Source organism: Sinocyclocheilus rhinocerous, unplaced genomic scaffold (assembly GCF_001515625.1).
Source record: "Sinocyclocheilus rhinocerous isolate Xijiao unplaced genomic scaffold, SAMN03320098_v1.1 scaffold1666, whole genome shotgun sequence".
NCBI lineage: Eukaryota > Metazoa > Chordata > Actinopteri > Cypriniformes > Cyprinidae > Sinocyclocheilus > Sinocyclocheilus rhinocerous.
Window position 1 is genome coordinate 39,345 of NW_015628700.1, and position 17,010 is coordinate 56,354.

Here is a 17,010-nt window from a genome sequence, read left to right on the forward strand (position 1 = left end):
CCAGCTTCTGGAAAAGAAATGTATAAAATGTGTGTTAAATCTTTAAACAAAATGTTTTTAAATAATAGAGTGGATACTCCCTGGCGTAATATTTTACATTTGGGAGAGGGCGAGTACCCTGAATGGAGAGCGTTGTACAAGTCACCATTGACTAAAAAAATTGGGGATCTGCAGTGGAGAATTTTACATGGTGCAGTGGCAGTTAATGCCTTTATCTCAGTTTTAAATCCTGATGTTGGTCATGATTGCCCCTTCTGTCTGCAGAGAGAAACTGTATTTCACGCATTTATGCAATGTTCTAGACTTGAGCCTTTGTTTACTGTTTTACAGAATTTATTTTTGGGTTTTGGTGAGACTTTTTCTATTAGGATTTTTATTTGTGGGTTTAAATATGTTCAGAGAAAACGATTTAAATGTCAGCTTTTGAATTTTTTATTAGGTCAAGCTAAAATGGCTATCTATGGTACTAGGAAACACAAAATTGAACGAAACATGAGTTATAGTTTATTGGCAGTTTTTTTTAATTCAGTAAAATCTAGAATTCTCATTGATTTTCGTTATTTTAAAGCTATGGATGATCTTCTTTCTTTTGACTTGATCTGGTCTAATGGTGGAGCTTTGTGTGAGGTTTTTGAAAACACTTTGGTTTTTGGCCCAAATTTTGCTTAATTGTCTGTAAATTGACTTGATTGTCTGGATAATGTGTTAATATTTTAACAGTCAATAGCAAATACTTAAACTAATAACAAAACATACTTACAGTAGCTGATTCAGAAGTGCCAGATTGTCATAGCAAAGTCAGAATTACCTCCTCTCCTAGGTTCACGAAACGGTCGTCCATAAAATGCATTGCTGTTCTGTTGTAAGTAATCTTAAAGATTCCTAAATGCATCTACTTCCGGAAGGAAGTCTTAACTTTGATAAAGAATATCTCTTTGGTTTTGAGACTTTAGTCTTTGCAACTTCAGGGATCTTATCTATGCACAATCAGCTTGTAACACTCCAAAGAGAAAGGAAAACTTGAAATCGCATCATATGACCCCTTTAAGAGAAACTCAAAAAGACTGAAACGGAGTACTTTTTTTGGGGTATGAAATACTTTCAAGAAAAGAAATATTAAGACTGGGGTTTAAGAGGTTTGACAAACATACTTAAAATAAAGAAAATTATTTTCCCAAGTTCTGGTTTTGGCTTGAGGACGATTCTGACAAAACTATTTTCTGAACTCTTTTTAAAGCTGAATGTATGTGTCTTTTCAAAAAGGACACTTTGGAGACTACAAAGGGACGATTCTGACAAAACTATATATTTTTGAACTCTTTTTAAAGCTGAATGCATGTGTCTTTTCAAAAAGGACACTTTGGAGACTACAAAAGGACATCTCCAAATAATCCGCGCCAGGCGCCACTCACATTGCTTAATTTTGAAATGTAAGTGCACTGTGTTCTCTGTCGCCACCTTGCGGCAGACGACAACACGACACACCTACAAAACAACATCATGACAATACTGCACTAATGAACAGAATCACTTATATTTATTTTAATCTGAACTGGCTGCGCCCCACAGGATGATGCAATGCTCGAGGTATTTGATATGTAGGAACTTTTTTTGTTCCAACGGTTATAGTTCATATTTCTTATTCAGTAGTTCAATACTGTCAATTAAAAGTATTTGCATGCAGTACCACAAATAACTGTGATAATATTAACCTATAAACATACTAATAACAAGCTAATATCATAGTAAAAGTGTATCAGAAAAAAAATATTATGTTTTATATTTTATTTTTGCATTGACTCGGTACCAATTTAAGTGTATAGGCTAATTTAGGCTTATTATATAGTAATAGTGGTGTTGATACAAAAAAAATCAGCATTCTGCTTAATATAGTGGTGCCGATACGAACATTTCTATAAATGCAGAAAAGCCTCCATAATCTGTTTGGACAAATTACATTTTTGTCAATCATTGCAAAATTACATTTGAGAAGTGAATATCACACTATAACACAAAAGAAGCTTATATGAAATAATAAATATATATATATATACATGTCCAACAAAGTGCAAATCATTGACAGATGTTTGACATGTTCGCTCTGCTCTGACATCTTGACGGCGCTCTTTCACTGCGCATGCGCATACGAGCGCCGCTCTCCTTACCGCGCATGCGCAGCGAACTGAGCTTCTCGTCGCAAATGTCAGCGACACGGACAGACACCGACAGACTAGACTCTCTCAGCGGTTCAGTGTGAGGACGAGAAATGAACGATTTCTACAGCTGTGACGTTCATTATCAATAAAAAAAAAAAACAAGCTTAAAGCGGAAGGAATTGACGCAGACATGGAGCAGGAGTTTGAGGACATAGACTCAGAGGGCCGCTGGCAGAACCTTTATTTAGTAAGTAAAGCTAATACAGCTAGCATGCTAATGAGCCACGCAATCTACATTTAGCCGAGAGAGAAATGTCTTTTTATCTCCTTGTGTCTTTACAGACTTTAATTCCGTGTGCTTTCACTGTTCTCCTTTTGACTGTTGTTGAAATTGGATAAAATGAAAGTGAAGCTGGGATGTTATTGTGGTAGTTCTGTTGAAAACTCCAGTGTTGTGAGTGAAACTGTAACTGTGCCTCAAAACCGAGTGAACCAACTACATAGAAAGCATGTTTGGGCATTGTAGTCTGTTTAACGTTAACTTTTTCATTATTATACTTATTGTTTTGTCATAACAACAGAAAGCACATTGACATAGTCTAAATTGAACAGCATGTAGCCTGAGATCGAAATCGTAATGTATCGTAACTGCTTACAGTAAACAACATTTTAACGTGACATTAATGGCCAAAAAGGGTGATTTTGAAGGCAACACACTAGGTTTTGGGACAGACTTCTTATGACAACAGTGCAACACATTCCCAGCTGTTCGCTATTTCTGACTGACAAGTTTAATTACTATAAACAGAAACTGTTACGTTTTCCTATTATCGCTGACTAAATGTCGTCCTAACCACTAAAAACAACAGGACAGCATTACAACTTTACTGCAGTCTTCTTTACATTTTGTATCATACACATTAAACAGCGTGCACTTAAAAAGTATTAAATGTAAAAAAATATTGTGTAATATATATAACTTGTTTGTTTGCTGGTTTTTATTGTATTTGTTATACATGTATTTTTTGAATAGTTTTTGCCATGAAAATAGCCTAAGGTGCTGACATGGCATTAAATAACAATATACTACTACTTAAAAAGTATTAAAGTCTATTAAATTGTTTTCAAAGCTTTTACTCTTATAGTTCTAAATAAGCATGTATTTATAGGCTTCATTCAAAATTGTGTTGAGTGCTGAGTGAGTTTGTCTGTAACTAAATAAACAACATGTAGCTTCCTTGATTTATGTTTCCAGTAATATTACGTTACTACTTCTGGAAGCTGTTCAGTCGCAACTGACATGACCAGCTCATTTCTTTAAAATGTGTTTTTCCTGTCCTGTGTTTGCAGACATGGGCATGGGCTCGGGCGGTTAACTGAAATAAAGCATAATGAATCAGTAATGACCTGATTTAACTGTTGTTTTGAAGCTCTTTTCCAGGAAATACTCGATGTTTGAATGTGTTTCTTTTCCAGGAAATACGCAACCAATCACATGAATGTGCTTTCAAAGTGGCCAAGTATCCAGATAATCGCAATCGGAACAGATACAGAGATGTGAGCCCGTGTAAGTAACGTCCGATTAGGATTCATCTCTTGTCATTGTAATGCAACTGGCCTGTAATGTTGCGTTTGACATTGTTTAACTTTTTCCAAACATATCAGTTGACCACAGTCGGGTGAAATTAGAAAACACAGAAAATGACTACATCAATGCCAGCCTGGTGGTGATGGAAGAAGCCCAGAGAAGATACATACTTACCCAGGTGAGCGGGTCCTTAAAATGACATAAGTGCAGTTCGAAAGGGTTTCATTATTTCCAATTTCATTAAAATGATCATTTTTAAGAGGTCTTAAATTTAGGGACAGAAAAACATGAATCACGATATGGCCTAATGTGATTATTAAACTTAATAAGGCTTTGATCGAATAAAATAAATGTGAGTGTTGCGAGTTCAAAGTCAAAATGCGGTTCTGTTGCACATTCTACAGGCCTGTCAGTTCAGAGTTGTTCACAATCATTTTTTTCTGGATGTTATTGGTGTTTTGTTTGCACAGTAAGCTGTATCTGAAATTTAATACGAAGTAAACATTAGTAGCTTCTCTCTTCCCATCTCATGAAGGAAGAAAGAACATTTTTAATACATTCAATGTATATATTTTTACTAGCACAGTAATCTGTTTATAGCCTTTCTTTAAAGGGTTAGTTCACCCAAAAATGAAAATTAGCCCACAAATTACTCACCCTCAAGTCATCCTAGGTGTATATGACTTTCTTCTTTCAGACGAATCCAGTCGGAGTTATATAAAAAATTGTCTTTGATCTTTCAAGCTGTTTAATGCCACTCAGCGGGTGTTGCAGTGCATCAGTCCAAAATAAGTTAAATAAAAAGCGCCCATCCATAATAAAAAGTGTCTCACATGGCTCGGGGGTGTGAACAAAGGCCTCCTGTAGCAAATCAATGCTTTTTGTAAGAAAAATATCCATTTTCAAAAAGTAATAATCACTTTAATGTAGCTTGCGCTCACTGTTGTACACTGGAAGCAGTTCCGGGCGGATAACGTATGAGGTCGGCTTAGAAGTGACGAACACGGAAGCGCAGCGGAGAGATCAAAACAAAACACCGGTCACTTATTAGAAGTACAAAACGAGGATTTGTAAAGAAGAATGTCGGAGGATTTCGATATAAGCCACGAGGAGACTGGTTTTGCTTTGCTAAAGTAAGGAAACATTGCTTCCTTTGCTCCTGTTGTGGGCTAATTTTCATTTTTGGGTGAACTAACCCTTTAAACACATTATTATTGCATCATCAAAATCCATTGTTGATCGAATTCTAAATTGTATTTATTGATATATTAGTACATAAATCAGTTTCAATACGTATGTACATATTGTGTAAAAATTTAGTCTTTTAAAAAGTTTTAGAAAGTCTTACGTCTGATTTTAAAAACTGCAGAAACTGCAAAAAATTTATAATTTGGTGCATTTCGTGCTGTTTATGAGAATGCGTGGAAAAACAGCTTGACGCCAACACTATGACACTAGCTCTCATATGAATATGAGGAATCGGGGGAAGAAACAGTCATAGGACTTCAATAAATATTTTAATTGTTTTCAGAGCTAGAAAGGTTTTGTTTTGACGTGTGACTAAGATGCCTTAAGCAGGCATTTTTTGTCTGAAGTTATTTTCAGTGGACTAATTCCAGGGACGGTCCCCTTATAGAAACCTGTGGTGAAATGGCTTTGCTCAGGCACACAGAACAGGATTGTAAGCAACTTAGCAGCTTTTAGTAAAACCTTTATCAGCACCATAAAGTTACCTTCGCTCCATCTCTGGCAGTTACATTACAGAGATGTTACTACAGGATGATGTAGGCAGCTGGTAGGTTTTACAAATGTCTATTACAGCTTAGTTGTGTGGGTTGCATTTCGAAGGTCACACGCTCTCAAAAACATTAGTCAGCCATTTGAGATGCAGTTTTGGTTTGATATTTTTCAACAATTGTGTAGGTGTGCTAGACTTTTTGGCATACATGATTTTTGCATAGGTAACTACTAGAGATGGTGCGAGACATGTTTTTCAAAATCAACCAGTGTTTACTCAATAACTAGTCGGCTCATCTGTCTTACGAAAGCTCTGAAAACTTAGTAGGGAGTCGGGTTCAAATTTCCTAGGGAGCTATATTACATAAGTTGTTTATTGTGGCCCATCCCAACTAATTCTTCACTTTTGTGTGTGTGTGTGTGTGTGTGTTTCTGTATTGTCAGGGTCCTCTGAGAAACACCTGTGGTCACTTTTGGCTGATGATCTGGGAGCAGAAGACCAAAGCTGTTATAATGCTCAACAGAGTAATAGAGAAAGGCTCGGTAGGCATCATTGATCCAAACCTTTTCTCCTTAAAAGCACCACTCTAAGAGCTTTCAGCCTGCACACTCATTCATACTACAATGAAATGTAAAGTCTGTGTCTTAGTTCATATTACAGAGCTCAGCAGTGCCTTAGGGAGTCTATGTAAGTAGCATATCATTAAAGAACTAATATATGTGTAGAAGTGCAGTGTTGTTCTTGAGAACTATTGAAAATAGTTAATTTAATTTAAATAAAACTTAAAATAACATACATATTAGATGGGGAAAACTTCCATAATAATAAACATAGAATTACTCAAACTGCTTGAAAGTGCTAAAATTACTCAAACTAAAGCTGAAATAAAGCTAAATAGAAATATAAAAAAAAGAATAAAAATAAAGTACTTTGTGAATTGATGTGAATAAATGAAATTTAAAAATAAAAGCGAATTCAAATAATTAAAACAAATACATAAATGCAGTTTATATATTTTCTTATGAACATGATTTTATGACTGTGTTTTAAATTCAAAAATGATATTTGTCACGGGTATTTTCCCTTTTTAAAATAAATTTGAAAATCTTATCATCATTTATCATTGACCCAGTTATCATTCATCAGCATATTTGGTGACAAATGCCATTAGTGGGTGTAACTGAAACTGTATGGGTAAAAAAAACATTTTAGACAGTTAAATTAAAATAACCAACCAGTGTTTTCACACAGTCATATGTTTTTGGACATTGTAGACTGACCCTCTTATTTGTAGTAAAGTCATAAGACTATCACAGAACATAAGTAAAGCATCATATGACTCTATGAATGATCTTTGTTTTCTAAATTTTAATATTATGCACTGACCTCAGCACAGTCAATGCAGGCTGTTGTATCTAAATTTATAACATCTTTACCAGCCGTTGGGTTTTAATACAACATTTCAGGAAAGATCAGGAAGTTGTTAGCTTTTACAAATGAGTTTTAAACAAAGGAAATACATTTTTTGTTTTACTCCTCATTATTTATACACATACCTTACTGCAGGAAAAGTGTGCACAATATTGGCCGACACAAGAAGAACGAGAGATGTCGTTCCGTGACACCCGCTTTGTGGTAACACTAGTGTCAGAGGACGTAAAGTCATATTACACCACCAGAGTGCTGGAACTCCAGAATGCAAATGTAAGTTTCACACATTGACCACTGAAAGTCACGTTATTGCTCACAGAATGCCATCTAATGTCTTCTCATGCAGATTTTAATTGCAATCCTATGCTGAAGCGATATTAATATTATCTACAATTCTTCTTGATTTATTTTTTAATTATTATTAATTTATCCACTTAGACGGGGGAGACGAGACAGATCTATCACTTTCACTATACCACATGGCCTGACTTTGGTGTCCCAGAATCCCCAGCCAGCTTCCTGAATTTCCTGTTTAAGGTGCGGGAGTCGGGCTCACTTGGGATGGACCAAGGTCCAGCAGTGGTCCACTGCAGTGCAGGAATCGGCCGATCGGGAACGTTCTCTCTGGTCGACACTTGTCTCGTTTTGGTGAGTTGGATCACTAGGAATAAATACAATAATGCGTTTTTCTTCTATCATAGCAATTTTCGGTTTTGCTATGGACTGTAGGTCACTGAAAGTCTGTCTTTTAGTTATATGGAGACAAAAAAGACAATATAATTACTTCCTAAGCTTTTTGTAATGTCTGATTTTAAGCATTTTAGCCTTTATATCAACATCCAGTCAAGTGTGTTCAAAGTTAAGATTGGTAATATTATTAAATATTGAGTGTTTCCAAAAAAGTAAACTGGCTGGGGCAAACATTAATGAGACAGCGATATCACTACAGTCTCAAGTGATTAGACTGCATATACCCAGCAGTGATGCCACATCATGAGTTACACTTGTGTTATCATGAGGTTTAGCGCTTATGATTTTTTTTCCTGTTTGTCACCCACTCAGACTTGGAGGTAATTAACAACTGCTTTTCTTTTCTGCTATGACTGATGTGTTCAGATGGACAAAAGGAAAGACCCACTGGCGGTGGACATCAGAAAGATTCTCCTAGACATGAGGAAGTATCGGATGGGTTTGATTCAGACCCCCGACCAGCTGCGTTTCTCATACATGGCTGTGCTGGAAGGTGCCAAGTACATTATGGGAGACTCATCTGTGCAGGCATGTCATCACCAGAGTATTTTCAACAGAATTATTATTAACCAAACCCTGGACTAGACGTACTGCATTTGTGTTTATGCTGAAGATATTGATTTGGTTATTTATGTGTGTGCAGAAACAGTGGCGAGAGCTCTCCAGAGAGGACCAAGAGCCCCTGTCCGAGTCTCCCCCGCCGCCACAGCCTCCCAAATGCACAGAACGCTTCAACGGCAGCAAGCCATCTCATCTGGAGGACGGGATGGACCCGAAGACAGGAAAGAAGACAGGCCTGGAGACCCCCAATAAAGAATCAGACAGAGATGCTGGAACAAAGTATGTAGCAAGACACTATATGCGTTAAATTTGGCATTTCCAAAAGTGCATGTGGCCAGTAAGGAATCAGCTTTCATCAAGCATGATTTCAGATGCTGGATTTAGTTGCCAAATGAATTCCAGCTGCCACTGACTGGCACAAACATCGCTACTATGTTAAGACTGTGTCTTAAGAACTAGTCTGACCAACTAGCACTTAACCAAGGGGTGATCAGTCTTACTTTTCAAATTCAGATTAGGCCAGTTTGCGTTTTATGTAAATGACTATAAAAAGTAATGACAAGTCTTCAAAACAAATTAGAGGACTTACTTGTAAGACTAGTCTAAGCAGTTTATGCAACCGGTCACAGGATTATTTTATTACAGCATTTGTTTAATGTTTTAAAACGGTTGGATTACTGATTTGCTTCTAGAATGAGATGAATCTCAATGAAATGAGTGTCAATTTGTCATATTACACCATACAAAATAGACTAAGAAATATCATGTAGTTTTAAGAAAAGAAGGCATATTTACATTTTTGCATTGTTGAGTGTTTGTTTTTTTTACCACACATTTTAAACAAACAACTCATTACATTGATTTTTTTTAAATACATGGTGGTATTACTGAAACATATGCAAATTTAAATGTGTATTACAGTAATCTTGTTTTACTGTAAGAATATATAAAACAATATTTTTTAGAATAAAAGCTACAATATCTAGAGGCATTATGATAATGAAAATTTGGGAAGAAATGTGCTTAACTGACAAGAAAATAATGTCACCATGCAAAACATCTAAATGGTCCTAAAAAGACCTTGATTTTTAGTTTTTTTATGTAAAATATTTTTTCTTATTGTTTTATTATTTCCTTTTGATTTTGGGGTTAAATGTTGCAATGAGATTCACCCAATTTGTGTCATTAATAGATTTCCATAGTGTTTGCTTATCAAGGCTAACACCATGTCTTAACCATCTGCACCTTGAAGTCTTATCTCTTCCATGTTAATCTGAGGTTTTGTCCTAACAAACCACAGAAGCAACATGCAACAAGGCATTCTGTCACTTGCTTTGTTTCTGTCACTTTGTTTCATTTTTTGTTTCTGTTTGGGCAGAGTTTTGCATTTAGTGATGACAAATAGGAAATTTACTTTTTTACTGGAAATGAGACCTTGTTAGAACTATGTGTTAGAGTATTCGATTCTCAGCTTATATACACTTTTTGTTTCTTTTTCTCCAGTGCTCGCAAAAGACAAAGAGATGAGAAAATGTCCAACCCCACGCAGAAGACTCAGAAGCAGACAAAACCCAGGATCAACGACCCTGATAAGAAAAGAAAAAGGTGAAACTGTCTGGATGGAATGTGTGTTTTTTTTTTTCATTGTGTTCTACTCCTCATTGACACAATGAATCATTTCAACATGTCTGTTCATGTGTGTGTAGTGTCGTATAAAACCACAGATGCCTCAACCCACTCAGTTCTCATAATGTCACTTCGCGTTTAGTATCTGAGATGTTCGTGCCTCACTACTGTATAGTTACTATTTAGTCTTTGGGCCATTTAGAGATCAAGCCATTTGCAGACTCGTGTCATCAGGGTATACAGGGGTTGGACAAAATAATGTGAACACCTGGGAAATAGGCAATATTTCTTTATTAAAGTGTTTTTCTGTCATTTGCATGTAATACAGCTTTAAACCTTAGAATAGATTCATACAACTTCTGAATAGTCTCCATTTGAATGTTGTCTATAAAAACATCTTCCTGCTGTTGAAAGAGGGAATGGGCTTCTCACTCAACTCCAAAAATAATCCACTGTGGTTTGACAATATTTAAGTTAGCTGATTGTCAGGCAATTTGTCTGGTTATAGCAGATATTGAAGTTCATCTTTGTGCTACAAAACAGTCTAGGTTTTATTCATGACTCCATATTTTTTGCATTTTATCAGTGGTGTCTGTGAATAAGTATGAGCAGCTGCAGCTCTTTCACGGATGTTGGGTTTGCGAAGTTCTCTGTCATCAGTTTTTGTGGAAACGGTCTTTGAAGTGAATGTTAAGGTTTGCTATCACTTTGCTGATGAAGTCTTGTCATGCTTTGTGTACGCAGTCATAATTGTATAGACTGTTGTTCCTAAAATACCAAACGGTCGGGCTGTTAAGGCTACAGATGCTCCTGCTAAACGGGTTCCCATGGTTTGTCCTGTTTGGAAGTCTGACAAGTCACCCATTTTATCCACGGCTTGTACGAAATACCTCAACACAGCTTATTTTACAACCTAGAAAATATAGACAACGAAAAGATAATCACAACATTTGTCTTTTCACTGTAACCTGCACAAATGACATTAAGCCCTATAATAATTGGATCTTCTTCACATTATTTTGTCCAACCACTATACTAGTGTTTCTTGCTTTGCTCAGACTGTTGCATTGTGGGTCAGTTATATCAGATGATTTAACAGTCCCTCCCGAGGTAGTGCAGTTACACCAGCGAGGATCAGTTTAGTTTTTTTTTTTTAATTTGAGCATCAATTTCTTGCACCTTTATAATGTCTGTGTGTTGGATTCAACTGGCATCACTGATAGTAATGCACTGTTTTCAAGCGGCTTTATTGATGAAATTTCAGTGTCACATAACGTTACATTCAACTAAGCAAGGCCATTCAGTCTTGATAGCTTGATAGTTAGCTAGAAAAAAATAACTATACAGAGGAGCATTTTGCTATATATTATACAGTCATGGTCAGAATTATTGGCACCCTTGGTAAATATGATCAAAGAAGGCTGTGAAAATAAATCTGCATTGTTAATCATTTTGATCTTTTATTTAAAAAATTCACATAAATCTAACCTTTCATTGGAGAATAAGAATTTAAAATGGGGGAAAATATCATTATGACATAAATGTTTTTCTCTAATACACATTGGACACAATTAACGGCACCCTTTTTATTTTATTTGTTGATTAATAAACTTGATTGATTAATTGATTATTAAATAAACTTTGTTTAAATGAAATCTAAATGCTAAATGAAACCTTTAATTCTGGTGCATCACTGATCACTAGCTGGGTTTCCATCACCCTGCTTTTATGCGCATTTTGAAGTATCGCGTCAGAATCGAGTGATGGAAACGCTGAATTTCGAATTCTGTCATCAAAGTATGAGGTGCAAGTAATTTATTATATAGGAAAATTATTATATTCAGTAGCTTTTCCTACTTTTCTTAGTGATGTATAGTGCCAGTTTATCAGGAAGTGATGATTTTGTTCTCTTTGACTCGTTGAATGGAAACGGTGCTTGTTCGCAAATGTTTTGTGCGATATTCCAATTTTGCGCATAAGTTAAATTCGCAACTTTGGATGGAAACCGGCTACTGACAATACCGTACTATTATCTTTAGTAATAATCTATGAATATAATAAAATTTATATTTTGTCCAGTATAATGGCAGATAATTATTTTGTATACGTTTACAGTATCCCCCATCACAAGTGATCTTAATTGGTGCATGTGAAAGACAGAGAGGGTGAGATTTCAGAAAACAGTCCGTAGGTGTGACACCCCTGATCTAAATCGAGTTGCTTTGAGTTGGTTAGTGGGATGCTGATGCAGTCAGACTGAGAGTGATCATCACTCTGATGGCCTATTTTAGAGCTTTTTAGAAGATTTTTTGCATTGTGACATTTTTCATGACAAGCAGATTTTTCCCCTATATGCTCATTGCTGTATACAGTGATTTCTTTAAAAAAAAAAATTCAGTAAAAAAAATACTATACGGTCTATACAACTGTACTTTACAAATGACCTTAATTTAAATATGTCATTACTTGCTTGTTACAGTGAGTTTTATTTTTACATTACACTAATGAGAATTTTGGGGGGAAATTGTTTTAAAAAATAGTCTTAATTTTCTTTAGCTAATATGTGTTCTTATTTTTATCTTTTTATTTTTGAGGTGAAATATGAGCCAGCATTTTTTTTATGATATTGATCCTTCGGTGATTTTGAAAATCATGTTACATTTGATCAGTGAGTTGTGTCAGGTCAGCGTTGTGTCGAGGGTTTGTGTAATTGTGTCTTATATTGTGGTTGCAGTCTGGGCTGTATTTGCTGTACGTGACACAGCGAGTGCTGCCCTGTTGGGAAACCTCCCCAATGAGGCAGCAATGGCACATCTGCAGGATTTTTGTAAAGACGAGCTTGTCCGGGCTCCTCAAAATCCTCAGGCTGTACGTGAGAGTCAGACACGGGCCTTGTGTGCTGTGGTGATGTGCTGGTTTGGAGCTTGCTGCTGTTCTCATGGCCGTGGCTGTTGGCGTTTTAAGACTAAGCTTCAGCATGGTGTGATGTTTTGCTTTTTTTTTTTTTTTTCACACAGATGTAGACATTTGCTTTCTCTAATTGAATGAGATTAAATCGTGATCTCGATGACTAATTTAAACAAAAACCAAAGTCTTTTGCGGGGTGTAGATTTGTGCTGAGCTTAAACCTGATGGTGATAGATACATGGCGGAATTTTTAGTTCTTGGCACAGCCTCGGTGCAATAATACTTGAATTCTGTGTGTGTGTGTGTGTGTGCAAGGATCGCGGAACGAACACAAAAGAGGGGGGCCCAGGGTGGGAGGTGGGTTTTGGGTAGTGGTTTCAGAACTAATTTTAATATTAGAAACAGTACTAATGGTAGGGCTGTGACGGTTGTACAAGTGTCTTCAATTTCCCGTGATCGCAAACTCCTGGCTGGTCAGGTTTGGTGAGGCTTTCTCCAAACTGGCCAAATACAAACGAGACCGCGATAAATGGTAGATGTTAACAAGAAATGTGGGAACGATTCCTATTTCAAAGAGAGCGCATGCAGACGAGGAGTTAATGCGCCCGCTTGGCGGCGGAACAGTGAACCGTGTCTACAACGGACACTATACCGCCGCGTCGCAACAGGTTGAGTCTGTCTAGTGTCTACACAGGAGTCAGGACATTTGAACTTTGTGACAGTACCTCATAAATAGGATGAGGCAGTTTACTGTCGGGGATTTGTCATGTCGTGTCGTGCCACATCCAGTGATCCACATCACTGATTATAACGAGTTCTTTAGCCTAGCATTTCGTCGTGTCACGCCACGCTGCTCGCGTCCTGTAGACGGGGTGTATTTAACTTTCTTATTTAGGCTACTTTCTTGTTTAACTATATTATTTCTTTGATATTTATTTTAGTGTTTTGCAGGTTGCGTATTCACTGACGCTAAAAGTGCTACAATAAACACGCACGTTTGTTAATAGATGATTGAGCCTCATTTATTATTATTTGTGTTTCAAAATTATATATATATATATATATATATATATAACATTTTTATACATAAATTATATATATAATTAATATTAATTATATATATATCAACACCACGCCACCGGCAGTAGTTGGTCCATTACCACCGCGGTGGTAAAAATCTGCCACCGTCACAGCCCTAACTAATGGTTTTAGTTAGATGCCAGATATATTAGCCTATGTATTTTTAAGCTATAATTCTCCCAAGATTCTGAAAACAAAACGGACAACCAAACAAAATATGTAATTTACTTGAGTTTCTGACAAAATGTTTTATTAATGTTATGAGTCTATTTAAAATATGTATTCATTTTAACGAATTAGCCTAATTATGTAAATAAAAAAATAATTTGAAATAAATAAATGAAGACTTGTTTAGTTTTAAATCTCTTGAATGAATCATTCAGACATCAAATACATTTAACAGTCAATGTTCGCCACCTACTGGCATAATTCAACATATCACCGTCACAGCCCTAACTAATGGTTTTAGTTAGATGCCAGATATATTAGCCTATGTATTTTTAAGCTATAATTCTCCCAAGATTCTGAAAACAAAACAGACAACCAAACAAAATATGTAATTTACTTGAGTTTCTGACAAAAATGTTTTATTAATGTTATGAGTCTATTTAAAATATGTATTCATTTTAACGAATTAGCCTAATTATGTAAATAAAAAAATAATTTGATATGTATTAATTTTAACGAATTAGCCTAATTATGTAAATAAAAAAATAATTTGAAATAAATAAATGAAGACTTGTTTAGTTTTAAATCTCTTGAATGAATCATTCAGACATCAAATACATTTAACAGTCAATGTTCGCCACCTACTGGCATAATGCAACATATACGATCATTATTTGCAGCGTATCATTACTTTCAAAGACCCATTGATCGGGGCTGCCGCAACATCAGAGTCTATATCCGGACTATAAACATTTATCCCAATTCTTTCATTTAGGGGTGTAAGAAAATATTGATACACATGAGTATCGCGATATTTTGTTTGGCGATACTGTATCGATTCTCAAAAACGGAATATCGATATTTAAAAGGAAAAAATCATACAAGATTCATGGTAGTTGTTTCGTTTTTGAATTTATATCCCGACCGCTAGATAGCAGTCTTCATCTCTGAACTTAAACAGTGACAGGAAATACTAGCATTAGGGCATGCCACTTTTAACCACTGAAGGCAAAGGGGCGTATAAGGGGTAGAGAACAACCTACCAATAATGAATGCCATTTTGCCACAGTAATCATAAGAGCTTGGTCTGTATCTGTCGTTAATGTCCCTGCTGCATGGTGGGACATTAACTACCTATTATTCCTAATAGACTGTCAATCAGAGGCAGAGCTTAAAAGAAAAACTGTGCAAATATTGAATGTGCCACTTAAAGGGATCACCCAAAAAATGAACATTCTGTCACTCGTGCAGCACAGATGCAGGAGAAATGTATTTGCACAGGATGCATTAGCAATGAACATGTTTAAAGTTGAATGCATGCAAATGTGAATGCAAGTTACCTCTAATACTGGGATATTAAACCTGCTTGTTCTATTTCTATTGACGAGTCAGAGTAGATGTATTTTAGCATGGCTTTGAAGTGACATACACTGAGAATCGAATTGCATTGTGCATTTTTGAATCACGAGGGGGTTGGTGATATTCAGCCTCATTCCTAGGCCTAATCCTCAAAAAAATGCCTTCATTGTCTGTTATGTTTAACACAGTTGTTCATGAGGTACCAGCAAGAATTGCTTCAGTTCCCACTTGTGTTTTGGAGCTCAGCAGCCCATGTCCCTATTAGGGAACGTCAGCGATTCTGCTGCGTGTTCATAGAAGAGTGTCAGTCCTGCAGGTTTAGAACCAAATGAGGGCAAGTGAATGTGTTTTAGGTGAAGTAGCCCTTTAGCATTGTGATTGAAATATTACATATTTGACTGTGATTTGTGATTGTATTGACAGAGCAAGAACAACCAGTGACTCCTAACTCCATGGCAACCTCAGCAAGAGATCTTCATCCCATAATGCTCTCCCATCCACCCCTGTGTTTTCAGAAGTCGTTTACAGCATGAACTCTTCAAAAAGGTTTCTCCACTCCGAACAAGAGCACACACCAGCACTATATCTGTGGATGAAACTCCATAATATCACGAAGACAGCGCATCGCCATGGTTTGGATTGGTTTTAATTTCATTGGACCTATTTTGTGTCTTTTGTTATTTTGCTTTTTGTTTTGTTGGAAAAAGCAGCAGGATCTGAAGTAGGTCTATGCATTTCTAACGCTGTTCACACATTGTATTTTTAGACAACTTTTTTTCAGAGGCAAAATGAAATGCTCTATTTTTTATATGAAATTACTTGAAATTTCCTATCATATCTACAGGGCTTTATGCTCAAATCCAGTTTGTGAGATTGTTAGATGATGTCTTATGCTGAAGAGTGCTCACATTGTGTACATAGTGTACCTTATGAGATGTAAAAAAAAAAAAAAAAAAAATTTATTGTACAAAATTATGAGCAGACATTGCATTTGGTTGAGACACACAGAACAAAGCAGCAGTGTCTGAGTGTTGAAGAGTCTTACTTTTCTCTATCCAAGAGTAGGATCCATGAATAAAACTGCTATCATTTAGTTTCTGTAACAATGCGTCGTTTCATTCACTTCTTCCAAACAGTCACACACTAGGCTAAAAGATGGCTCATTTAAATGTCTCTGCAGACTGAACTAGTCATACTGTATCATATTACACAGTTTAAATCTCATAAGACATGTCCAGTTAATAATTCACAACAAAATAAGACCATGTTTGAGAGCTTTAAGCATTTTTTGGCTATTTTCATTACAGTTGAGCACATTTACTGTAATACATGCACAGATTATTTTTATTTTTTTTACTATAACCTACAAATTTTGTAAAATACTACTGTGAATAGATTTTATCATAAAAGATACTTATTGTTTAGGAGTGAAATGTACCACCGTTCAAAAATTTGAGGTTGGAAATATTTTTAATGTTTTTGAAATTCGCTTCTGCTCACCAAGGCTACATTTATTTGATTGAAAAAAAAATGTTTTACAAATTGTAAAATGTAATTTATTCCTGTGATGTGAAGATGAATATTCAGCATCATTACTGCAGTCTTCAGTGTCACATGATCCTTCAGAAATCATTCTGATATGCTGC

The 17,010-nt window shown here is 35.9% G+C and overlaps 1 protein-coding gene across 1 annotated transcript; it reads left to right on the plus strand.

Moving 5' to 3' along the window:
- Positions 1–2,148: 2,148 nt before the first annotated feature.
- LOC107738314 (tyrosine-protein phosphatase non-receptor type 2-like) lies at positions 2,149–16,467 on the plus strand. Its single transcript, XM_016550051.1, has 10 exons — positions 2,149–2,403; positions 3,633–3,723; positions 3,822–3,922; positions 5,926–6,024; positions 7,049–7,186; positions 7,352–7,561; positions 8,030–8,191; positions 8,307–8,503; positions 9,728–9,829; positions 15,788–16,467. The coding sequence occupies exons 1-10, from the start codon at positions 2,347–2,349 to the stop codon at positions 15,810–15,812; spliced, it is 1,182 nt and encodes a 393-aa protein (XP_016405537.1). The 5' UTR covers positions 2,149–2,346; the 3' UTR covers positions 15,813–16,467.
- The last annotated feature ends 543 nt before the right edge of the window (positions 16,468–17,010 follow it).